General features: G+C 41.1%; 1 protein-coding gene across 1 annotated transcript in view; it reads right to left on the minus strand.

Moving 5' to 3' along the window:
* Positions 1-27,586, minus strand: part of Hecw1 (HECT, C2 and WW domain containing E3 ubiquitin protein ligase 1) — a 173,418-nt gene that overhangs the window by 133,070 nt on the left and 12,762 nt on the right. The window contains exon 2 of the mRNA XM_042694973.1: positions 23,548-23,655. Within this exon, the coding sequence (XP_042550907.1) occupies positions 23,548-23,655 (108 nt within the window). The remainder of the gene's footprint in view (positions 1-23,547; positions 23,656-27,586) is intronic.

Below are 27,586 nucleotides of genomic sequence, written 5' to 3' on the forward strand. Positions count from 1 at the left end.
GAGGCAATTATTAATGTTTATGTATCACATTTACATAACACTTGGCAAATAATCAGACATCAGTAAATTTTATCTATCAATCTTATTTTACATGGAAGGAAAATGAAGCTAACACTTAAGGCTATCTATTCAAAGTAACATATATTGGTTCATGATAGAGATAATGTTAAAGCCAATATGTTAGTTTTTCATGCAATTAGTTTCTCAAAAAACTTTAATAACTCAAGTTTGTTGTCCAGCTAGCCAAAATGAACTTTCATTTCCAGCCATAAGTACCACATAATTCAAAAAACACTGAGAAAGGCTGTGGAAATACAGAAACATATCTTTCTGAAATATAATTGCCAGATAAAATATTGGACACATATATAAAACTGAATTTCAGATAAACAGGAAATAAAATTTTAATGTAAGCATGTCACAGTCATTACCTGAGGCACAATGCTATTAGAAGGATTATTCATTGTCTCTTAAATTCAAATTTAAGTAAGTATTTTGTAAGTCTTCCTCTAAGTCAGAAAACTATAGCCAGAAGTTATTGTAGACATAGTAAGACAATGGAAAGTAAGATCTAGAAGATAAAAATCAGACCTGAGCCCAGGTTTTGTAGCAGCTATTTCTCTAAGGGTCTCTGTGTTGATTCAGAAACACAGAATGGCTGGGTGCTGGTGGCTCACGCCTCTAATCCTAACTACTCAGGATCATGGGAACTGAGGATCACTGTTCAAAGCCAGTCCAAGCAGGAAAGTCTGTAAGACTCTTATCTCCAATAAACTACTCCAAAAAAGCCAGAAGTGGTGCTGTGGTTCAAGTGGTAGAGCGCTAGCCTTGAGCAAAATGAAATTCAGAGACAGACTCAGGATCAGAAAAAAAAATCCAACAAAAAACTCCTCTGAGAGATTGAGAAGCATAAATGAGCTTTTGACAGACCTACAAAGCTAACAGACTAAAAGGAGAATCCAGGGCCTGCCAAAGAGGAGTTCTATGGCAGATCCCCTGTGATTCAAGCTGGGATCTGGAATAGCTTAACAGATTTTACTATTGACAAATACATCATTCCTCTCTGTCCAAATTAAGTATCTCAAGTGTTGAAGTTCAGTTTGAGGTGATTCTAGATTGGTAGACCCAGATCAGAAGGACATGTCTCAGGGAGAAGAGAACAGCACTTTAAGAGAAAAGCACTTTAAGAGAACAGCACTTTAAGCACTTTAAGCACCTACAATGTGTAGGTGAAATTAATAAGCACTTGCTGGAAAAAACACAACACAAAAAGATGCAAGAATTGGGTGCTGGTGGTTCATGCCTATAATGATAGGTACTCAGGAGGCTGAGATGTGAGGATCATAGTTCAAAGCAAGCCTAGGCATTAAAGTCCGGTCATGGGGCCTGGGTACTGTCTCTCAGCTCTTCAGCTCAAGGCTAGCGCTCTACTACTTGAGCCACAGCACCACTTCCGGCTTTTTTCTTTTTTCTTATGTGGTGCTGAGGAATTGAACCCAGGGCCTCATGCATGCAAGGCAAGCACTCTACCACTGAGCCACCTTCCCAGCCCGGCATTAAAGACTCATCTCTGGAAGTGGAGGTATGGCTCAAAGTGGTAAAGCACTAACTAACCTTAAGCAAATTGCTCAGAACAGAGACCAGGCCCTGAGTTCAAGCACCAAGACTGGCACATACACATACACACACACACATACACACACATACACACACATACACACACACACACATACACACACATAACTGCATGAGATACAACAGCAAGGAATGTAGTCTCTAATATGAATCAACAAAGTCTGAACTTGAACAACTCTTAAAAACCCTCAAACCCAAAAGACTATAATTTTGAGATAGTGAACTGAATTGGTTTAAATAAAGGATTAAAAAAACAAAGAATAAAACAGGGAAGAAATTTAGGGAATTGGAAAATTGGTCAGAAAAAAAATTTCTAGAATGAAGCATGTTGAGAAAAAGAATGGAAACTATAGAGGAGATACTAAACAAACAAATACCAAGGATACTAGCAGGCTTGGAAAGTGTGCAATTGTGATCTAAAAGGAGAGAAGAAAAACTATGATGCTAAATGTCAAAATTCTTAGCTTATGCAATGGCTCACATCTGTAATCTCAGCTACCATGGAGGTGAAGACCGGTAGGATGAGTTTAAGAACAACCCGGGTGAAAAGTTAGCCAGAACTCAACCAAGAATGCAACACATACCTGAAAGCAAAAAAGGTTAGAGGTGTTCATGATGGAAGAGTTGCCTACCAAGTACAAGGCCTGAAGTGCAAACGTCAGAATTGAAAATAAAACCCAAACAAAACAGCAACAACAAAACAATATCAAGCTATAGTTTAAGAAATAACACAGACTCTCGCTGCTATTTTCTAGCTCTCTCTGCTCTTGTCTTCTTCTAGCTCTTCTCAAGCTCTTTTCTCTCTTTCCTCTCTCTCTCTTTCCTAGGCCTGTCCCAGCCACGTGGAGTGCCAACCTTGCCTGGTCCCAGCAGGTCTACTGAATAAACCTACCCCTTACCTGAATACCACGTGCGTGCTGCTGTTCTTACTCAGCTACCTCCTTTTAAAAACCTAACATAAATGGTGCCGTGACTCGGATAAAGGGCTTAAAGTCAGGATAGCTGGGATTTCTCTCTGGGTTTTTTCCCCTCTTTTTTCTTTTTTGTTTGTTCTTCCCTTTTTGCTCTGAGGAATACCCACAGTTCTGATGGCCTTTTGCGAACCAGTCTGTCTGCGGTGGAATCAGCGCATCGATACCATTGCTGCCTTCACATCCATGTCCACACCACCTCTCTACTCTGGTGAGTGAAACTACGCTCTACAGTTCTCTGTTGCTCTCTCTAGAGAGCTCTAGGGGAAGTCGGGACGCCGCTTCTGCCTGGTCAGCTCTCCTTCACTCACCAGACTGACTCTCCTACTCATTTAATGGGGTGCTGCGTGTCACGCCTGAGCCGTGAAACCCCTTTGAAATGCCTCCTGCACTCCCTGGAAAGCCAGAGCGCCTCATTTTTATGCCATTCTCAAATGTAGACAGTTTTTGCCACTGCAATGGTAAACGGTCAGAAGTCTGTTTACTTTCAGGCTCTCTTTGCTCTCTCTCTGCCATTCATGACCAACTTTACCTATCTCTCCCTTTCTCTTTTCTACATTTTGGCTTGTGCCCTGAAGAGTGCAACGCAGGCTGGGTCCCAGGGACCCCCCTCTAGGTTTCCTCTCAAAGGCTCGCCAATGTAGGCTTGGTCTATTTGTTCAGGCTTTCTTTGCATTCTTTCAGAAATTCATCATCTTGAATTCGCCATCTTGGCCACGTGGTGGGTTAAGGGTTTGGCCCCATCTGACCCTTAACCTTCCACCAAGCTTACTACTCCATCCATCTATTCTAAGGTGCCTTGCTAACAAGTTGCTCTTTTCACAGGCCCTGGTAACTGAGGCCCAACCATCTGATGTGCTTTGTTAGCAAAAATGTCTTTTGAGTTTTGCCTTTTTTGTTTTGTGTTGTGTATTCTACTACTGACTACATGGTTCTAAAATACTGGGCATATCTATGCTAAAATTTTCATCACATCTAATGAGTTTTGTCATTGCAGAATATTTGTTGGTCAGTTCTTGATAAGGAGCAGGTAAGCTCTACTTATTCTACTTGATCTCCTTGTTGCTTTAATTGGAAATAATAAAGGGCTTTTGTGGCAAAGATTTCAGTTCAAAGCCAGCCCGGGCTGAAAAATCCCTAAGATTCCATCTCCCAACTAACCTGCAAAGAGCCAGGCTGGAAGCATGGCTCAAGACTCTTATCTCTAACCAGCCAAACCCTGGAAGTGCTATTGTAACTCAAAGTGGTAGAGCACTAGCCTTGAGCAGAAGTGCTCAGGGATCGTGCCCAGGCCTTGAGTTCAAACCTCCTTGAATACCAACTGGGACAAGCCATCCCAGCAATGAGCACCTAGACTCAGCCAGTCTGGGGAACAAGGGAACATGGAGAGGAGTAAGAGGAGATGTCACATCAGCTACTTTGTGCCTGCCCTTTCAAAATTAACCAGAGCTGGGAGGTCAGTAGGAGTAAGAAGCCTGCCCATCCAATGTCTATACCTGTCTATCTATTAACTGAACAGGAATTTATATTCTTGCCTTTGTCACCTGATTTCTCTACCTAGTCGCCAGATGTCAGAAGTAGCTAGGGACATTTCTACCAACATTTTCAGCCCCAAGTCCTTCCTCTTGCCATTTATTTGCTGTCTAGTATTTTTTTTCCAGCCCCTCAATGCTCATGAGACTTCTCTAGACTTCATCTAAAGACTCACGCCACCAAGGGACAGCTGCTGCTCACTGCCTTCTCTGGGAGGGGACCAAATTCCAGCCTTTTACGCCCCTTGTCAGCAGGAAGTAGCCAGACAGAATCCTCGCCCTATTTCATGATAAAATTAAAAGGCTGGAATGTAAGGTCTGCTCCTGGATGGCCAGCAGACTCCACCCTCCTCGCAGCAAAGTCTCCACCCAGTACCTGTGTTACCTAGGCAACTGGGACACCTGGAAGAGGTCACATCTGCATCCGCTGAGGTCACATCTGAATTTGATGTGGCCACACCTTTCTCTGCCCATACCCTAGATAAGGCCTAGCCCAGGCCCAGATGCCCTCTTGCTGCTCTTTTCTAGCTCTCTCTGCTCTCTCTCTGCTTTCTCTGCTCTTGTCTAGCTCCTCTCAAGCTCTTTTCTCTCTCTTTCCTCTCTCTCTTTTCCAGCTCTCTCTCTTTCCTAGGCCTTTCCCAGCTACGTGGTGTGCCAACCTTGCCTGGTCCCAGCAGGTCTACAGAATAAACCTACCCCTTACCTAAAAAAAAAAAAAAGAAATAACAAAGAGACCAGACATCACTGTAAAACAAGAGAAAATTTAAAAAATCGCTATTAGTCAATGAAAGGAAAAGCTAGATGACCTTCAATTCAAATGACAGGTAACTTCACAACTCAGAGAGAAACAACGGGTGACAAAGAAATGAGAGTCTCACAGTGCTGAAAGAAGATAACGGTTAGCCTAGAATTCTATAATCCAGAAGAGCAATCTTTGAATGGAAAATGATTTTCTCCTGCTATTGCCCAAATGGGAGCCAACACCATGAATATCTGAACTTCATGGCAAAGGTTATTTTTTTTCTCCCCACATGTTACAATATTTGCAAAAGCTAAACACTCAAATTTTGTAATCTAAAGTATGAAAAGAATCGATGAATCTGATAAGAACAGGTTAGCACAGTGGCAAGATAGCTTTTATTGCGAAGTTGCTTATTTTTGCAGAAATAACTAAATTATATTGTGGGGCAACATTCTTTAGCGAGGATAATAAACTTCTATCTACTAGTATTTCATTAGCGAAACAGATGTGAAAAAGTTATAAGCCCCATCCTCAAAACCCCATGAGAAGCATCTGTAACTTGAGAAGCTACAATTGCTGTTAGAGTGAACCTTGGTAGTTATCTAGAAGGTGGAACAGAAAGAAAAATGTTAGTATGTACTCAATGAGATCAAGAAGCAATGGAAGAAGAAGATAGCAATTAAACTGAATCTGAAGGATATTTATTTTCAGAAAGAGAAAATAACAAGAGCAGGATTTTGGGAGAAGTAACATGTTGGCATAAAATTTTAAGACTTCCCACCTTATCCTACATGCAATATGTTCATTTTCACTTTTGATATAAAACACATGAATTAAATGGATTTTAGGAAATAAGCACCTTACAGAACACCTGTAACTTCTGATTAAAATGAAAGGGAGCAGGGATTCCAAATACATGGGTATAAATGGGATTAAGGTTCAATGACAAGGCATTGGTTATCATTTGAATCCTAAGTAGTTCCCAAAGGCCCACTATTGGATGATGGTAAAACCATCAAGTGTGGGCCTGGTGGGAAGAAGTTAGGTCACTGGAAGTGTATCCTTGATGGCATGATGGGATTTGGCTTCTTCCTCTTCCATTGCTTTTAACTTCCTGGCTGCCAGGAGCCAAGCAGGTTGCTCTACCACATGCTCCAGAATGATGTACATGATGTACCGACTTGCCACAAACACAAAAGTAATGGGGGCAAGTGATCATAGATGAAATCCCTGAAACAGTGAGCCAAACTACAACTCCTTAGAAGTCAAGCATCTCATTTCTCTGTAATAGCAATGGAAAGTGAACACAGCATGCAAGGTTGAAGGTTTCACTATGATTTAACATTGGGAATTTTAGTTTAAAACTGATACTGATGGTTAGTTCCTCCTTAAGCTGTGACTCCAAAGCTCTGGTTGGGGCCACAAGAGAGTGAAGAGGACTCAAAAGAAGGAAGTATTCCAAATAATATGTCATTTTAATAGCCATATTAATTTGGATTGACACAATAAATAAAATCTTGCTCTTCCATCATTAGTGATTCCAATGATACTTTTGTAGTTAAATTATTATTGAAGTAATATTTGAATCAAACAGAAAACAAATTTTTATTTTTATTAAATAATACCATCATGATCTGTCAAAACTTAGTGATGGTATCGCTAAGATGGGTTTATATTTTCACAAGTATTATGACTTAGAATGCTGGCTACAAATACATAGAGTGAAAGTGTACTTTATTGGGACAGAAAAGGTACTTTCAGAGGTGAAGATGATGTCTCAGAGAAAGAGAGAGGTTGAGAAAGACTAGATTCTGGCTATATTAATGTAATTTTAAATTAAAATGGAAAATAACTGGAAAAATAAGTCTAATTTTGAACTGAAAGGATGGTATCATGTATTTCATAGCTGCTAAACTTATAGAAACTGCCATGTGATGAAATTATGATTCTGTCATAGCCAAATTATGAGCTGCCTGCTTATTTGAATGCAAAACAGTTAATTAGAATGATTTAAAAAGCACTTGTGAAAACTTCATCTTTAAAAATCAAGTCGAATTTTATATTATTGATGAATCTCTTATGAATAATAGAATAAACCCCATGTTTAAATGCAAGTATGATAAAACGTGTTCAAAACAAAACACTGTAAATGACACTAGAGCTTCAATTTATAGGAAGAACATATTTCAGGTTCCAGAATGCCAAACTAAAAACAATCTCTTTCCTACTTCAGTGCTGATTACCGTCCACACTCAAAACTCCTCAGTTTCTGATGTCTAGAGTCATTGTATAACAGGTTAAATTCTCCGTATCTCATAAAATTGTTCTTTAATTAAAAGTGAAGTAATGATGTTTTCCAACAAATAGAGATCAAGAGAGCTTATCACCAGTAGCCTGCATTGAAAGACTCATTCACAAGAGTTCTGTCCTTTTAAAGGAAAAGATCACAGTTCAAGGCTGCTTCCTGGGCAAAAGTATGAGACACTATCTGCAAATAATTAAACACAAGAGGGTCATAGGAGTGGATCAAGTGGTAGAAGGCTGCCTAGTAAGACCAAGGCCCTGAATTCAAATCCTGGTAGTGTCAAGGGGGAATAAAAATGGAAGAATGATCTCAGACAGAGCCATAGATATGTGAGAGGCATGAAATGAATCACAATGGGTTAAAATAGGAGCAGAGCTCTGTTTCTTCATTTGGGTGTTGTTTACTCACAAGAATTCCCTTTCAGAAAATTCATAAGCTCTACATTTAAATTTGTGTACTTTTCTGTGTATGTGTTATGCTTCAGTAATGATTTCACCAAAATAAGGCAAAATAAAAACTGCTTAGAGAAAAATTTACAGTCATGCATATATTAGAGAAAAACCAGCAAAGCAAGCAGCAATGACAGGAAATTGGAAAAAGAATCACAAAGTGAAAGAACAACCATGGAAAGAAAGAAGGAACTAATCTAAGATAAAAATTGGATTGGAACGTAAATAAATAGGAAGGAAACATTTAGAAGATCAAGCACACAAAAAGTTAGGTCTTTGAGAAGAGTATTAAAATAGCAGAGCATGGTGACTCATGTCTGTTAGTCCAACTACTTGAAAGGCAGAGATTGGGAGGATCAGAGTTTGAGATCAACTGGGGCAAAAAGTTAGCTAGACCCTATCTCAACCAACAAATGGCTATAGTGGTCTGTTCTTGTGGTTCCGTCTGTTCAGGAGGTATAATTAAGATAAATTGGGGTCTAGGCCAATCCTAAGCAACAATGGGAGATCCGACCTGAAAAATAACTAACTATACAAAGGACCGAGGCCTGTTTCAAATGGGGTTGACCACTTGCTTAACAAGCATGAGACCCTGTGTTCAATCACCACTTACCAAAAAAAGGAAAGAATAACCGGGCACTAGTAGCTCACGCCTGTAATCCTAGCTACTCAGGAGGCTGAGATCTGAGGAATACGGTTCAAAGCCAGCCGAACAGGAAAGTTCATGAGACTCTCGTCTCCAATAAACCACTAGAAACTGGAAGTGGCACTGTGGCTCAAGCGGTAGAGCACTGGCTTTGAGCTGAACAGCACAGGCACAGCACCCAGGCCCAGAGTTCAAGCCCCACAACTGACAAATGCAAAGGACATCACACAGCTGCCAGAGCTGTCCATCCTCTGTCCTGGATGTGATCAGCTGAGTTCTCTAAAAGCCTCCTCCAGCCATTCAGACCAGATAGCAGGGATCTTGGTAGCTTCTTATGGCCAAGAGAAAAAGGAGCAGTAGCACTCTCATGAATTCTAGTGCCTTCTAGGCAGAAAAGTCTTTAACTCTGAGTTACTGAAGCAAGATCCCCACATGTCAGCCCAAGTAGAGGGAAGGGCCTTGGATAGTCAGATTAGTGGAAGCCTGAGATTCCTGGATCCAGAATGTCTTAGGGCTGACAGACTCCATCCTATTGAAGAGCTCCAGCAAGTAGAAAGTAGAGCTACCATTACAAACACAAATGGTCAAGTGACAGAGCCATCCATTCCCATATCCCACTCTGACTGCAAATGTCTCCAGCCAGCTTTTCACCTGCTGGCAGGTCTTTCAGAGTCTTTCTGAGAAGTGTATACATCGGTTAGACATCAACCAACATCTCCCAGATTAGTGCTGCCAAAAAGTGCAAGAGTATATTTGGAACAAAGATATAAATATGTGAAAGGCAGTGTTTTGCATGTGTGTATGAAGAAGTTTCAATGTAATCTTTTCAAATTGAGCCACACGTCCAATTCTGTTTTTTTAATGTATATATAATTTTCTTATTATTAACGTGTTGTACAGAGGGGTTATTGTTTCATAAGTCCTTCTTAAGACCTTTGAAGTGGATGTTTTTATGATTGGGACAGTTTCACTATAAAACTATAAAACTGTTTCACAGAGAGGCCCTCTATGGAAGTTGTATGGCTTTTTCAGTGTCCACAGTGAAGAAGTGAATCCAGGACCATTTGGGAGCCTCACCCCAATTTATCCTCTTACCAGAATAGAGACTATCGCCCCCATGCCTCCTTCTACTGTCTTCCAGGGGGTAGTACAAAATAGGGCAGCCTTTGTGAATCAGGATCTCTAGCATTCTTGTGGCCTTGTTTAGTACTGAGAGCTGCCAGGGTGTTGCCCACACAGAATGGTGTGGGGAATGCCAGTCCTGCAGGTGGGTAAAACTGATACCTGTGATTTCATCTTGGGAATGAGATATTAGGGCTACACCAGGAGATGGCTGGCAGGTGGCTACCAGGAGTGAGCTTCTCTGTGAATTGACTCCAGTGGAAAAGGCTTCCAGAGCTCTCCATTTTCTTTTCCAATTTCCTTTGACCCATTTCCCCTGGATCCCGAGGAGATGTCCACTAAGCTTTCTCATCCATATGACACTCTGTTAAGACTCATTTAGGCAGGTTCAGGTAAGGCTGAATAGTTTTCTGGGTAAAATCTTCTGGCAAGGAGCATTCAGGCCTGCTGTTTCCAGCCTCAGGAAAGCCCACCCACCAAGTTTGGCTCCCTGGCATTGAGGGCTTGGTAAATTCAAAGCCTGCATAATGATGCCAGTCCATCTGGCACACTGCATATTTAATGGGCAGCTGATTTCCCCTGTCACAGCGGATAAGGATTTAGGATATTGTAACTCTACTTTTTTGACATTAAGAAGGCAGACTTGCAACAATCAAAAAGGGACATTATGGTGCACTGGTATGGGATTTCATGGAAAAGCTGTGTTTATAAGATGAGAATTTGCTGGCATTGTGCCCCTTGAAAGAATATTTTGGAGTTGGAGGCATGGCTCTTGGCTCTCGAGCTGCACTGGAACTGTCTGGGAAGAGGGTCTGTAGACACGGTTGTACTGTAGTAGGTTGGTGTCAGCCCACTTGGCTCACTTGGACATTTCACCTGAGGCTCTTAAACATGTGGTCCTATGACCAGGAACCGTCCTGGTTGGACGTGCAGATGTAAGAGAAGCTTTCTGAGTTCCAGCAAGAGGAACGTTATTAGTGAGCAAATAGTCCTAAGGTGAGCAAGGTGATACATGCCTGCAATCCCAACTATTCAAAAGGTGAAGGCAGAAAGATGGTAAGTTTCAGGCCAGCTTGGGAACAATTGGTGACATTTTCAGAAACAATAAAAAAACAATAAAAAGGCCTTGGAGTATGGCTTAAGTGGTAGAGAGCTTGTTCACATGGGCCTGAGAGAGAGAGAGAAAGAAAGAGACAGAGATAGACAGAAACAGACAGAGAGATAGAGACAGAGACACAGAAACAGAAGGACAGAGAGAGATAAAGAGACAGAGATAAACAGAGACGGAGAGATAGAGACAGAGACACAAACACAGCAACAGAGAGACACAGAGAAACATAAACGAGACAGAGAAAGACAGAAAGAAGGGAAGGAGAGAGAGACACAGAGGGAATGAGAGAACAGCTCTGCTCAGACATCAATTTTTTAAGGAGCATGTCTTTGCTATGTAGGCTCAGGAGTCGCAGTCTTGGTGAAACTGTTCCTATCATAGGCTAGCTTGATGACCACTTCTCACTTTGGAGCTTCCTGTAAGCTGTGTAACACTCTACCACCTGTATTCTTAGATCTGTAAAAATTTTATTTCTTACATTAATTTCTCAGGACTCTGCTCCTGATCTTTAAGAAATGGAGAAAGGAAACAGCCCCCCTCCTCTTCCACTGCTCTTCTAGCATCTACTTCCAGACCTCAGTAGTCGGTTCGGGGGCGTGGAGGATCATGAAGGGGACTGGTTAGATTCCCCATGGGAATTAGGCCCTGTTTGTTAGGGAATCAAGTCCTCTACTTTCAAAGATAAGACTTGTCTACCACTTCTGAATTACAAGGAACAGAGCCAGCTCACGGTTCCCTGGGGTACACTCTTGCTATAGGTCTGACAGGGAGTCTGGGAGCCCTCCCAGTCTCCAACTCTTCCTCTAGCAAAGGCTTCCAGGAGCATTTGTGGACTTCATGGGTACTGTTTTTGAGTCTCATGCTCTACACACTGGAATATTGAGCTTAATGAATCTATGAACTGAATAAATATTTATTAAACGCCTCTAACGGGAGATGCTAGCAAGATCCCAAACTTTAAAAATATTACCTAGAAGTTGAAATTATGGAAGAGCTTTACTTTGATTTTGTCCTCAATTTTTCTGGAAGGAACAAGACTGCCTCTGTGTGTGAGCCAGTCCTGGGGCTTCACCAAAGGGCCTGTCCTTGAGCTATTTTGCTCAAGGCTGAATTGCACCTTGTGAGCCACACCTTCACTTCTGTCTTCCTACTGGTAAATTGGAGATAAAGGTCTCATGTATTTTCCTGCCCAGGCTTGATTCAAATTATCATCTTCAGATCTCAGCCTCCTGAGTAGCTGGGATTACGTGTGGAAACCACCTGTGCCCAAGCAATAATGCGTCTTCTAAATAATGTGAACAGTCTCAAACTGACTCCAGAACTTTTTGATTTTTTTTTTCCTGAAAGACTTTTAGATCTACTTTGACTACTGCTATGGTTTGGATAGTTGTGAAAGATTTAGTCTCCAGGAAACTTAGGGAGAAGGTGAAGCTTACCAGACAGAGGTAGGACTTAGTGGGTAGTTCTGTGGTCATTAGAGGCAAAGCTTTAACAAGGACAATAAGACCCTGGGCCTTCCTCTTCCTCTGTCTTTCCCATATGGTCCCTGGATGAATAACTTCTTCTGGATGACGCCCCCTGTGAGGTGCCCCCAATAGTGTAAAGCCACAGGTCCAACCCATCATAGACTGTAAGCTACGTAACTATGTGATCAGATTAATGTTTCCTCTTTATAAATTGATTATCTCTTTTATATTTCTTTCTTATTGTTTTTCCCCCTCTTGAAGCACTACAGTTTGAACTCAAGGTCTTGTGCTTGTTAAGCATGTGTTATACCATTTGACCCATGCCCTTAGCACTTTTTTTTTGCTTTAGTTATCTTTGCCCAACCAGACTAAACCATGTATGTCTGGGATCATATACATGTGTCACCAAGGCCAGCTATTAACCAACATGAGGGCTCACTAACTTTCTGCATGGACTGGCCTTGAAATGCCATCCTCCTTATCTCTGCCTCCTGAGTATCTGGTGTTAGAGAGTAAGCCATGGTTCCCAGACTAATTATCTCAGGTATTTCTGACAGTAGGAGAAATCTGGCTAACATAACTCCCAATGTCTCTGGTTATGGATGTAATAGTACAGTGAGATCTGGGTTCTTAAACTGAGGTACAAATCATTTCCTTGCCAATCATGTCAAGCCTTCGGGAATAACACCTACTTAAGCATTTCCTCTGATGTATAATCCAATGCCTCGTCCCTCCATGGGGCCAGAATTGTGTACCCAGTTTCTACCTTCGTGGTGGGAATCCTGTGGGCCTACTTTGGTCTTATGGGGACACTATTGGCTCCGAAGGAATCGGGCCTAGATTTGTTATCTGTGAATATGAGCTCAGCTGTACTATCTTCCTGTGTGTCTCAGATCCCTTCCCCAAAGGTGAGAATAACATCTGCCATCTAGAATTTTCATAAAGAATCTATGGGAGCAAGGTTCACACCTGCTATCCTAGATACTCAGGAGGCTCAGAACTGAGGATAGTAGTTTGAAGCCAACCAGGACAGGAAAAATCTATGAGACTCTTATCTCCAATAAACTATTCAGAAAAAGCTGGAAGTGATGCTGTGGCTCAAGTGGGAGCATTTTAGCCTTGAGCAACAGGAGCTCAGGGACAGTGTTCAGGCCCAGAGTTCATACCTCAGGAGTTGCAAAAAAAAAAAAAAAGGAAAATTAAAAAATATACGGAGTGATGTATTTAAGGTGCTCAGAAGTTTAGCTGCTAGTTATACTCTTTTTCATCTTTTAGTCAGGAAAGAAGCTGTAACCAAATCACAGCCCGGGGTCAAATCTCTATGGCTTACATACAGATCCCTGGGGCTGAGTTGGGACATCTTGGGAAATGACCCTGGCCGTCTCGGTGCCCATCTGCTATGACTATCTGTCTTGTTGGACACTGGGTGATCAGCTTGCCATGCCCTTCAGACATAGTCTCACCCTCCTGGCTGAAGGTCCAGACATGGCATCTTAGGTAGGTCAGTCCCCTCTCTGCCCCACATGCATGCCTACCAAATTTGGCCTCTCCTTGCCCTCCCCTTTCCACAGGCTTTTAGAGGAAACTATGATGCATGCCTATCTTGCAGAGGGCAGAGCTATGAAGGACCTCAGCCTCTCTGGATGAGAGTTTTTTAAGATTATCTCCCTACTTTAAAGAAATGGTTATTCTTAAGTAGTTCTCCAAAGGGGTTGCAATTCCATGTCAGGTTATGAGTACAATTCTTCTTGAGCAAATGTCACTTTCCTTCTTTCTCCTCTATATTCTCCTTTCTGGCCTTACTCACAAGTGACATAGTTTATCTTTTACATAGTATACATTGAATACAATGACTGCATTTGTTCACCCAATTCTCCTTCCATTCTTGGGCTTCCCTTTGTCCCTGCCCACCCCCCAAAAAAGCATGTTTCCATTTCCTAGCATTCACTTTGAGAAGCAGTAGTTCAGTTGTTCTGAGGAGTTAGGTCTTTGGTTTTCTTCCCTGACTCGATTCTCCTTTAGTTTGTTTGTGTGTGAATGCATAACCTTATATATGTTATCATGCCTAGTTGTATTTTATATCAAGCATCCAAATATGAGAGAAAAATGCACTGTTTGTCTTTCTGAGTCTGGCTTACTTTAATTAACATGATTTGTTCTACGTCCATCCATTTCCCTACAAATGACATAGTATCATTTTTTTCTAGCAGGAGGAGTAAAAGTCCATTATGTATAGGTACCACATTTTTCTTGATCCACTCATCTGTTGAGCTGTTTCCATAATCTGACTATGGTGAATAGTGCTTTAGTGCTCTTGCTGAGATTTTTTTCTGGGCCTGAGTGCTTTCCCTGAGCTTCTTTTTATTCAGGGCTAGTGCTCTACCACTTGAGCCACAGCTCCACCTGCAGCTTTTTTCTGTGATGAACTGGAGATAATTGGGCTTTCCTGCTCAAGCTGGTTTTGCATGATCCTCAGATCTCAGCCTCCTGAGCAGCTAGGAATACAGGCATGAGCCACCAGTGAACAGTTCTGGCTGAGATTTTTATGCCAAAGAGATTCATTCTGTGTGTGGATAGCTATGAGAAAGATGGAGGAGAATAAATTCTTTTGTAGAGTTCTGAGTTTAGTCTACCATGTCTACATAGGTGAAAATCACTGTGTTCTAGCTTTTCCCTGTTAAGAAAAGGGGCACTGTAGGGTAGTCAGGAGAAGCAGAGTTCTTCCTCTTTCATCCCCCGCCTGTCCTCTGCCATCTGTTCTACTCACACTGCTGGGCACTCTGGTCAAGAGTTGACAGAAAAGGACTGAATCTAAAAAGTCTAGGGATCTGATTTGTCATGGGCCTCAACAAATCAAGCTATCTCTCCCCCTTTACTTCCAGGGACTTGGGTTTTTATTTTTTATTTTTATTTTTTGCCTTCACTAATGTTCTGGTTACTATGGCGATATGACAACCCACCAATCCATATCACTAGGCTCTTCTGTAGGGCAGACAACCACAGGCAGCTAAACCTGGACCCTAATAACAGTTCTGTCTCTCCCACCTTCTAGCTACTCAAGAGAAGAGATCCAGAGCATCACAGTCAAAGCCTGAATGGTCAGAAAAGTCTGTGAAACTGTGGCCCCAAAATAATCATCAGAAAGAAGGGCTGTAGGTTCTGCCCCAGTAGGGAAAGCTGAGAAAGCAAGTTCAGCAAATGACTGAGTTCAAACCCCAATACTACTAAGACAATGGGGGTGGTCTATGCTCTATGCACCATTTGGCTTCTCCCATTGGCTTGCCTGCCATGTCATAGTTCTCTGTTCTGTTTGTCTACACAAAATACCTAGCGTTTCATTGCCACACCCCACTGGCTCATTGGCCCTGGCCAGGCCGAGCCACTGCACTTCTAGGATAGCCAATGGTAGCTCAGAGTAGGCCAGAGCATGGCTAGCCCTCTTCTTTCCTCTCTTATGCTGGAAGCCACAACTGAAAGTTTCCCATAAGTTTGCCTTGCACGAAGGATCTCCAAACCTATTTTTAAGTCCATCATCATATAACAAACAAACAAACAACACACACCAAGCAATGAACGGCTACTTACACTGCAGGAAATCTAAGTGCCTTCCTCTTATCCATACTTGCTAACAGAATCCAGCCAGCTGCAGCTGGCTGTTTCCTTCAACAGAGTTAGAAGTACGAGCCCTGCCTGGCTCTGCTTGTGGGTGCCTCTGTACCCCTAAGTGCCCCACCCTGCAATCTTGCTTTTATTAAGACCTCTTCAACAAAGTCCTCTCCGAGCCCATCCAATTTCAATCATTTTTATATACTTTTGACATTCTAGTAAGATAATATAAAATATTTTATCATATGGTATAGTACTATCAAAGGAGCAGAACTATTGCTGTATTAATATTTCCATTTTGTCACATTACAGATTTGGTGGCTTGGATTCCTTCCTTTATTACCCCGGGGGGTTTTATTTGGCAAGAGTACTTCTTTCAGGTTTGTTTGTTTTTTGGGGGGTACAACCAGAGTTTGAACTCAGGATCTCATGTTTGCTCAGCTTGTTTGCTTGGCTGGTGATCTGCTACTTGAGCCACACCTACACCACAGCTTTTTACTGGTGATTTTGGAGATGCTGTGCTGTATTTGGGCTAGCTTTGAATTGTGATCCTCTGGATCTTAGCATCTTGAGTATATCTAGGGTTACAGAAGTCAGCCACTGGCACCTAGTTCTTTGGGGCATCATTTAAGGGCAGAAGTTAGGAAGAGCAGCATGAGAATGGGCTAGGCCCAGAGGCAGGACTGTGGGTTGGTCTGGGTAGAAGGGACAGCTGTGAAAGCATGGAGTGAATGGAAAGGAAGGATGAAAGGAAAAGATTTTAGAAGTATTACTATAAACCCTCTACTTCTCAAAATTTAAAAATCACAAGAACAAGACCAATTCCTCTAGGAAATGCAGTGCAAATATAACCACGATGATCTTTTAGCATGGTTTCTATGGGGTTAGATCACAGCAGGGCAATGATCTTGATGTTCATTCTCACAAGCGTTTACATGGAGCTATGCATGTTCCCAACACAAAACCAGTGAAGCAGTGTGAGCTGCAGGGGTTAATGTTTAGTCTCCTCCAGTAGACTTAAATGGAGGCTTAAAGCCTCTGCCCAAATGCTTATTTCCCCTCACATTGAGACATCCCTTGAAAATGAGAACATGTGGTTAAACATAGAAGTCCTTGGTACAAACCTTAGCTGTACAGATTCAAAAGGTACAGTAGTCCTGCTGAAACCTACCTAGATCCAAATAACACATTCCAGCAGCATGCCACACTACCCATATGGATTGGGGTCTGATGAGGACCCTGTGTGTGTGGCAGGGCTGTCTGCCTCCAGCTCCAGCAGTTCCAGCCCAAGTTTTACTGTGCCATCAGCGAGGAGGGGAAAGCATGTAACAGAAGGGACTTTAGTCGGTGAAGGGAAGTCAGTCAGGTCTCCCCAAAGCCCTGCCTTTCCTTCAGTGCCATTCAGCCTCTTACTTTTCGGCTGCACACCATTTCCCTGCAGAAAACTCACAGCTTTTAAGCCATGCAAGCCCCATTTGTCACCAAGGCACCAAGAAGTCCCTTTCCAGAGCAGAAATCAAAGCGGAAGGTAAATTCCTTGCCTGATCACTCTTGGAGCAATGCCCACAATCCTTAATTCAAAGCCTCCTAATTACATAGCACACCTGGTGTTTATAAAGCGCATGCTCTCCCAGATGTATACCTGGGCACTTCACCTGTGCTTTCTCAGGTAATTTTCATGAGGTCACCTTGTGGGGGGTGAACATCACCTTCATTTTCTAGATGAAGAGAGAGAATCTGAGAGTCTAACAGGAGATGTGGAGTCTATAAGCTCCTGGGATAAATAAATCACCTCTCACTCAGCAGGAAGTTCCTGCTGGAGCTCAGGGTGAGCAGGAACATTCTGGCAGCTTCCAGACATGGAACTCACATGACTTTAAACTCTCAACAGAATCAATTGCTTATATTTTCTGTTATGTAAAATCAGGAGCTGCTGTGGCTTGATGTTGCTGTGTATTTAATTTAATTTATTTACCTAGTGCTGGTACTAGGGCTTGAACTCAGGGACTTGGGAGCTGGTCTTGACCTTTTTCTGCTCAAGGCCAGTGCTCTATCACTTGAGCCACACAAGTTCACTTCTGGCTTTTTGGTGGTTAATTGGAAATAAGAGACTCAGGACTTTCTTGCCTGGGCTAGCTTTGAACTCTGATCCTCAGATCTCAGCTTCCTGAGATCTGGTGGAAGCCACCAGTGCCTGGCATTGTTTTTAAGTTAGGATGGTTCTGTGGCCTGAGTGTATCCCCAGTTCCCCTACCAACCCAAAAGATAAGACTGAGTTGACAATGTAAGCATACTAACAGGTAGGGAACTGGGGAGGAGATGACAGAGTAATCAATGATCTGTGAAAGAGGTTGAATAATACAACAGGTTCTAGCCTCTTGGATTCCTTCTTTCTGACACAGCAAGAAGGTGCCATCTTGGAAGCACAGAAGAGTCCTTACCAGACACTGAATCCTGGACTTTTCAGCCTCTGGAACTGTGAAGAATAAATTGCCATCGTTTATAACTCATTCAGACTTAGGTGTTTTGTTATCATAGCTGAATGCACTAAACCAGATAGTGTGATGAAAATGATGTGCTACAATGGGGTTCTCCTAGAAATTGCTGGCGTGATTCCAGGTCACATGTCCCACACGCTGGGAAGTGACAGCAGAAATGGCAAAGGGATCACATCTGAGAGATTGACCTGGGATTGAGAGAGGATTGGTGCTGGATGGCACTAGTCAGGGGCAGGATACTAAGGCAGGGTACAGAAGCCCCGTGGCCACGGTTCCTTGATTAGGCTGGACAGAGTGAAAGATGTAGCCATGACTGTGATGACACAAACTGCGTGAACAAGGAAGCCACCTTGGTGGTGGCTTTTACCAACCAGGCTCTAGCCACGTGACTCAGTTCTCCCAACTAGAATTTGAGGTAGGTAGACACACAGCAGATTTCAGCTGAAGATGAAGACCAAGATGGTCAGCATTCTGTATCCCCTCCCCCTGCTAGGTGCTTCAGTTCTGAAGGCCTCCCTAGGGGACCACACAAACAATGCCAGTGGCAAGAAAACGCAAAATAAAACCACATCTCTCTTCCCTTTGGTTAAGATGACATATCAAAAACAAACGGTCACAAATGGTGAAGCAGTGGAGGTAAGGGAACCCTAGCTTACTGTGAGTGGGAATGGAGACTGGGACTGACATTTTTTAAAACAAAATGGAGGTTCCCAAGGAAATTATAAATAGAATTGCAATGTGATCCAGCAGTCTCTTTTGAATGATAGTAAAGGGTCAATGGAGAGTGTGAAGGAGAGTAGCCAAGGCTGAAGTACTTCATATGCATGTATGAAAATAGAACAATGACACTTTGTTGAGAGAAGAAGGGAAACTGGTAGAGGGGGTGAGTTTGATTGGGGTATTTTGTATGTATATATAGAAATATCATAACGGAATCCCACTTGTGCAGTTAATAAAAAATTAAAACTAAGATGTGGTAATTCAATTCCTTTATATACCATACTCATCATGTTGGATAAAGTTAAAAATTTGACACATCTTTTGCTGTGGTGTTAAAATTTGTACCTCTTCAGTCTCCATACTCTAGCACTGTTCCTAAAGTCAAATTCTACATGCCCCCTAGTGAAAAATCATGCCAGACCATAGAAAATGACTCTGGATATATATGTACATATATATACATACATATGTGTATATATAATTTTTGGTATTTTACATACATGTAGTTCCTTGGAGAATACAAAGGATATTTGTTTAAAATATTTCTAAGTTGATGATACTTTCAAAATATGATTTAGTCAGACCATTTAAAAATTATATAAACCAATCACAATTACTTACTTTTAGATTAAATCATAACCCCAAACGAAATGTGCTATTAAACCACTGCAGATCTGAGATCATATACAATGTGAGAGTAGACTTTCCTCAAGAAAAATATCAAAAGGCAAAAACCCCCAAATAAATAAAAATAATCTACAGAAGTATAAGGAAAATGTTATTTTATTTTATATGTGTACATTTTTAAAATTTCTATTACTATAAAGGTGATATACGAAGGGAAACTTATTTTATATTATTATTTTAATTCAAGAAAACACTATATATAATTTATCATTATTAGCAGACTATAAAATGGTATTTTGAATCATAAAAAACTTCTATCACCTTTTGAATAATAATCTGCTTTTTTTTTTTTTTTTTGGTCGTGGGGCTTAAACTCTGGACCTGGTGCTGGACATGAGCTCTTCAACTCTACCACTTGAGCCACAGCGACACTTCTTGCTTTTGCTGTTTATGTGGGGTTGAGGAATCGAACCCAGGGCCTCATGCATGCAAGGCAAGCACTCTGCTGAGCCACCTTCCCAGCCCCTCAATCATACATTTTTGAAAATGTAAATTATTTTACATTAAAAATATAAATTTGGCCAGGCACCGGTGGCTCACAACTGTAATCCTAGCTAACTCAGGATGCTGAGATCTGATGATCATGATTCAAAGCCAGCCTGGGCAGGAAAGTGTGAGATTCTTATCTCCAATTAACCACCAAAAACAAACAAAAAACAAAAACAACCCAGCAGTAGAGCTATGGCTCAAGTGGTAGAGCACTATCTTTGAGTGGAAAAAGTTTAGGGACAGTACTCAGGCTCTGAGTTCAAGCCTCAGGACTACACACACAAATTGTGTGTGTATGTGTGTGTGTGCATACATATATATAATTTAATGTACAATTTTAATTCATTTTTTACTTTTGGCTTGATTTGGTTTGGTTTTGGGAAAGAGTTTTGCTTTGTAGCTGATGTTGCCCTTGAATTTATAATTCTCCTTTCTCCATCTCCCAAGCACTTGACCCATTCAGACTCTTGAAGCTGTAATTCATTGTAACATTTTTAATTTATTTGATTTATATACTATGCCCTAAGTTAACATGCAAATCATTTTCAAGCTCAATTAAGCTTTGTCTTGATAAATTTTTATTTTTGACAAATTATATTTGTCAATTTATGAAATTTGACAAATTATACTGCATTAGTATAAAATAACATCTTCTTAATATGTTGATCATTCATTTGATGTATTTGCAAAATGCAGATACCCACTCTTTGCATTTGACTCTCATCCACTTTCCCAAAACAAAATACTGACAGCCTAACAGATATGCTGAGGACAAGAATCTACGCAGGTTTACACAAGGACAATTTTTACATATTGTTTTCCTAAGGTGTTAAACTTTTAGTTAGTCTGAATCTAATCTTCACAGACCTTTGTCTTTGTAGGACACTGCTCCTTAGCTGGACACCATGGCCTGGGCCTGGAATCTGAGCATTTAGGGAAGAGAAGTTAGAGGATCTCAACCTTGGGACCAATTTAGGCCCCACAGCAAGTTAAAGTTCAGCCTGAAATGTTACACAAGACACTATTTCAAAAAAAGGATACTGTTCCTTAATCAAGTTTAAATATGCCTTCACTTGATGATAACAATGCTTATATTTTAAAGAGCTGCTTATATATTTCTCTAATGATAGTTAAACTCTTTTTGTATTGCTAATGAAGATGATCATATGAAATGATTTGTGATTTTTAGATAAACATATAGCCATTTTTCTACATATCACAGAAATCTTTAAACACTGCCTTGAAAGGCATAACATTATTGCTAGATTTTTGTTTTCATGCTGGTATGAGGGTTTGAATTTAGGACTGTGCTCTTGCTCAGCCTTTTATGGCTGGTGTGCAACTGCTTGAGACACATCGCTAGTTTCAGCTTTTTGCTGGTTAGCCAAACATTAGAGTCTCCCAGCTTTGTCTCTCCAGGCTGGCTCAGAACCATGATCCCCAGTCTTTAGCTAGAATCATAGGTGTAAAACATTGGTACCTAGTGCTGGATTAACTTATAACACAGATCCCTATCTCTTCATTGGCTCATGTGGATGAAGACACAGGAAATTTTATACTGTCAAGGTATATGGGACACATGGCACTTGATTCTGGGCCAATCATATTGAAATTCCCACTCAGAGATTTCCTTTTCTTTAATATTTATTCCCCTGACCTTAAAAAGATAGTCTTACAAATTGTGCTTTTTCCTGTGCCATGGAGAAATGCTACCACCCTGTGACCTTCGAAAGGTTCTTGTGCCATTTCTCAAATTAGTTAGGACTTAAGGAAGAAAATAGGCCCATAAGAAAAAAGGACAAACAAAACTTTCTTCATAGATAGGTTAGGGAAGCCAATTATGAAGTCTAACAGTCACTGGTAATACAATTTTTTTAAATTATCTTTTTGGTTCTTACTGAAGGTTTGGAGGTTTCTATTATATATCACTAGCTGAAGTCATCTTTATACGCCAATCAAGCCATGTTTCTTTTGCTAGGTGATGGTATTTGTAAAGGGAGAGGTCTGCATGATGAGGCAAAGAACGTGTGCTGGGAGGATGTGTGCAGTAGGACAGAGGGATGAGTTCTAGGCCTTGGCAGCAGGACAGAGGTTTCAGCTGACACAGTACAAAAGAGAAGCCAGGAAACTTTTGGGCAGATGGTAGCAGAAATTGGGTTTGGAGTGTTTTGTCTGGCATCGGTGAGTCAAGGGAAATAATTATTAAGAAAAAGGAATTCTCTAGTGAGGAATTTCATTACAGATAGCTCAAAGTCAAGGCCAGCAGCCACATCTCATAAAATTCTACCCCTTTTGTACCTGGGCATCACCCAAATTCCTGAGTATTCAGTTTGCATAAGCCAACACAAAAAAGAGGTGCTGGAGTCATTGCCAGAACCAGACACACAGGAGTTTATGGAGAGCAGGCATCAAGTCTTCCATCTTCAAATCTTAGTCCTTGAAGAACAACAGATTTTACAAAATATTTATCAAATGAAAAAATAAAAACGAGAGTGTGCCTGTAATCCTAGCTACTCAGGAAGCTGAGATCTGAGGATTGTAGTTTAAAGCCAGCCCGGGTAGAAAAGTCCACGAGACTCTTTTCTCCAATTAACTACCAGAAAACCAGAAGTGGTGCCATGGCTCAAAGTGGTAGAGTGCTAGCCTTGAGCAAAAAGAGCTCCAGTCAGCACCCAGCCCCTGAGCCTGAAACCCCACGATGATCAACAACAACAAAAAAAGAGAGAGACCAGGACATGTTAGAGGATATCGTTTTTTCTTGGACCACAAGTCAAGGACACTAATAACTTCAGATTCCTGGCCATATATCCTTTTGCCTCTGAGACCTGGAAAGCTAGAAAAACAAGCATCCCCATTTCCTTTCAGACCTGCTATACTGAATAAATGAATACCTGCTAAGAGCTCTCACACCCAGATAGACCAAAATCAAGAAGTTCATTAAAGAATTTGTCCATAAAAGTGCTCTTCCAAGCCTAAGCAGAAGAGAACCTGGGCTTGGGTACTTTAAATTTCTTTTCAGCTAGAAAACATGAAGTCTATACAAAAAAAAATGCAACATGGAGCCTATGGGGGAAAATATCCTACCTCAACTCTCATAATGTTTTCTTTTCAATGACAGAATAAGAAAGTATCTTGATAGGATATACAAAAACAGGCTTGTATGTGCAGAAATGTTAGTAGATGAGAAACCTGCCTGACAGAACTCTCACATTGTCTCCATCCTATTGAACTGTCACCTAGAGTGAATTGGAGCCCACTTGGAAACATCATGGAATAGTAACGAATGGACATAGGACAAAAAGTCCCAAGCCCAAAGGCTCATGAACACTGCTCAAAGCTTTCTTGAGTACTAAAAAAGTCTCTACTGGTCTAGATGGCTCTGATTCTCTACCATTCTAAAGCTCACAACTTTACTCTGAAATTCTTTCTAAGGATCTCACTAAATCTGCTTGTCTCTTTTGCAAGATATCTTTATAAATAGAGGCAAGACCAACATGAAAAAGGACAGAGAAGCTGAATTTTTGTTTCAATCATTTCTGCTGAACAAGAATGGTTATAGAGTACTCACGTTCCACAAAGTAAGAGCTGGCATCAATCTTCCAGATGATCTGACCACGATGAGAACCATTGACTCCACGGTTCTTATAATCCAGAAAGTTTTCAGACAATACTTCATCTGTATGTGCAGCAGAAGAAAACAGAGCAGAGAAATATATGTCAGCCTTATATTTTTGGGAAGAAATAAAAAAAGCTATGCCATTCTCAGCTCAACAGAAGGAAAAGCACCTGGAATCAGGAGCAGAGAGCTCGTAGCACCCTCAGATACCATCCACACCACCCACCCCCATTTTTAGCTCAGGGATCTCCTCGCCAAACACTCCTGGCAAGTGCTCATCTTGCTGGCTCTTAACCATCTTTGGAAACAAACAATCACGGCGGTGCAGTTCATTTTCTCTTTGGAATAGCACTTGTATGTGTAAACCTCAGTACAAAAATCTTCACCTAGAACTTCGATGAGTGGGTTCCCATTTGAACTGAAGAGAAGACATAAAAAGAAATCCAATACACTTTCCATCTCAGAGTCCTACTCCTCTGTGTATCTTTTCTGGCCTGGACATTGTAACCATCATATGCATGAGACTCTCCATTTCTTTATGAACTTGTGCATTCATTCGTTCATTCGGCAGTTGAAGTTCCTGTACCAGAGCAAGAGGTGTGGTGTTTGGCCAATCAGCCAATCTGGTCTCTTCTGAACCAAGGCTCACAAACGATTGAGAAGACAACTGTCTGACCTCTTCTGAATCAATGCTTACAAATCATTGGGAAGACAACATTCAACACAAAGCCAAGAAATAAATACACTACTGTAACCTATAATAAGAGGCGTGAAGGAAGAGAATGAGGTGATTTGATGATGAAAACCATCAAGGTAGTCAGGTGTTGCGGGATGAGAAAAGCTACTGGGGTGTGACACAGATAAAGGTAGGTCTATGGAGGGCAGAGTGGGGAGATACTGCTGCTTCTCATATTAACACATTGCAATCCACTGATGTTCTTTTTACAGCTGGTACCCAGAGAGGGGTGGTACATTCCTGGAGAAGGCAGATCCTGGACAATCAAAGCGCTCAGTGCCTTTGAAATTAGGGATATGAATTTTCACCTTGTTCTTTTAGAGGGCCTTTGCAGTTCCCACTTCACCAGTAAATCATGGTGTGTGCTAGCTAGAGTGCAGGCCGTAGGACAGCCATAGCTTGAGTCTAAATCCATCCCAGAGTTTGGAGGGACAACCTGAACCAGAGTCTCTGGGGGCAGGCCCAGTGCCTTGGCTCCTCAGGAAGGAAATAGGATTTCCTCCCAAGGTTGGTTGCACTTCCCATGCTGCAATTGGTTGAACCCAGGAAACAGATGGTGGTAAGTGGAAATGAGGCTGAGCTTGAAGCCACAGGATCATCTCTTGAGGTGTTTTTTGTGCCATTTACCAGTAGTGTTATTTCTGCAGCCTCTGATTCTTCATTGGCAAAATAGGGATCGTTGTAACTTCCGCCTCTGGGGGTAGGGGATCTTAGTGAATGAAACAACTGGTCAATATCCTTGTAACATGTACGTTGAGTGCATATTTTTGGTTGCCCCTTCTTTGCAAAGATGATTGAGTAGAGTAATATCATTTCTGCTACATTAACAGCAAGAACTGTTTGCAAAATTTGCCAGTCTTTATATATTCATAGTGTGTGCTCACAACCCTGTTTGGGTTACTAAGATGATTGCATAATATGTCCTTACAGTAATTGCCTCATTTCTTTTTTTTTTTTTTTAAAGCATCATGTTTTCCTAGATATATATAATGAGTCTCACACCTAGGTAGAAATTTGCCTTATTATGGGAATTCTCCAACAAGTGGTATTTACTGTTTTGGTCATCTGAATATTCTCTTTAATTTTCATGGTCAAGTATTCATAGGCAGTACTATCTAGAAGGGAGGAATATTCATTCATTTGTTTGCTAGATAATGTGTTCTGTATAATTGGCTACATTCCATGCATTATGTCATGAACAAAACATGGACTATATTCTCAGGAAGTTTCTAATATATTTGAGTGTTTATTAAATAAAACAGTTAATTTCATTATAGTATGGGAAGTATAAAATGGTTTATGAAGAGAAGAAGGGGAGAAATCAGTCAAGAATCCAACATATATCCTACAAAGTTAAGAAGAGTGAGGAAAGGGGTGGGGAGAGGGAGGGATGGGTAAGAATGTTGAAAGAAGTGACATTAATCAAGATAGAGTTCATAAACTGCTTTGTTAAGTGGAAACTCTTTTTACAACTACTTAAAGATAATAAAAAGGAAAAATTAGGAGACAAAAAAGAAAAATATGGGTTAAGTATCAAGGAATTATAGGAGTACAAAGAAAAGGATGGGGTAGGTAGGTGGGAAGAATTATAGGGAAAAAAACTGATAGAAATGGAAAAATGACAAAATGACACTCATTTTAAAGAGAAAAGAGGTATAATTTGCTTTACATGCTTAAATATAACATATTAAAAGGGATCAGCAATCGATCCTTCCCTGGCACTAATAATAAAACTTGTTAAGAAATGTCATCCAAGTCTATTTTCTGGCCTGTCTCTCCTCAGAGGTCAACTTCTTCCCCCAAAGGCATTTATCATCACTTGTTAGACAAGTCACTCATCTTCACTTCAGAATCCAAGTGTTATTGGCATTGTTGGCTGCTGCAGAAAAACAGAATGGATGTACATAACTTCACGTAGAAAGAACTTTAATTCAGAGAATTCAGAACTGGGCTTGAGGTTAGGGCATCTGACCCTGAAAGAGAGCACTCATCACTGGCCTAACCATATCTGTTTTGTTCCCTGTCACTGTTTTGTTTTTCCTTTGCAGTCTTTTTCCTTTCCTCACCTTGGACTTCAGGAAGGACAAGAATGATGTGTGACATTTTTATGACTGCCCCTAAGGCCTGGCAGATCCTTGCAGGACAGATCACCCTCAAATGTAGACGATTGCCTATAATGATGATGTTACACCTTGAGGAGGGGAAATGATCTCATGAGAACCAGAACCTCAAATGATGATGGTGATCACAGCTTCTCCTGAATTCCTTTCAGAGTCAAGAATTGACACAGTAATGGACCAGATTACCTGTGTTACCAGATAGGCACAGCTCCTTTAACTTCTTCTGTAAAATCTCAAAGTTCCCATAAACTTGAAGATAAATGTGTGGTCACCTGTATCTCCACCACCTGTATCTCCACCATCATGGATTGGACTGGTTCAACCTCATTTTTCTGCTGTTTACTAGCATTCAACTGTTTAGTTCAATAGCCCTGAGTGAGCCTTGTCCAGTTGGTTGGGACTTCCAGAATCAGAGTATTTCTTTTTTTTTTTTTAATTTTATTTTATTTTATTTGTGAACATACTGTACAGAGGGGTTACAATTACATGGGCAGGATAATGCGTACATTTCTTACCAAGCATTGCAGCCTCCTCCTTTGTTTACCCTTCACCTCCCTTCCCAGCCTCCCCCCTCCTCCCCAATCCCAATCCTTCTCCTCCCCCTCCTTCCCCCCCCCCCCCCCCCCGGACGTTGTAAAGCTCGTTTTGGACATGACAACTTGTACTTCTCATTGTTGCAACAGGTCCACCTGTATTCTTAAACAACTGGTTTTTCCCCAACTCCTCCACAAGTTATACTGACATCAAATATAGTGAAAGCAGGGGTTATACTGTGTGGGAGGGACATACAAAGCAACAAAGAGATAATCTTATAAATGCGTTAGAAACACATGCATGAAAGAAAAAAACATTAAAATACATATCTAAGGGTTCATTTTCCTGACATCACATTATCTGACCTTTTCCGCTTGACTCATACATATACTAGATATTGCAAATAAGGGAAACCATGGGACCTATGTTTCTTTGGGCCTGGCTTACTTCACTTAATATAATTTTTTCCAAGCCTTTCCAATTCCTAACAAATGGGGCAATGTCATTCTTTCTGATGGAGGCATAGAATTCCATTGTGTATATATACCACATTTTCTTGATCCATTCATCTACCGAGGGGCATCTGGGTTGGTTCCATATC

The sequence above is a fragment of the Dipodomys spectabilis genome, unplaced genomic scaffold, assembly GCF_019054845.1.
Source record: "Dipodomys spectabilis isolate Male_0828 unplaced genomic scaffold, ASM1905484v1 ptg000178l, whole genome shotgun sequence".
NCBI classification, from domain to species: Eukaryota; Metazoa; Chordata; class Mammalia; order Rodentia; family Heteromyidae; genus Dipodomys; species Dipodomys spectabilis.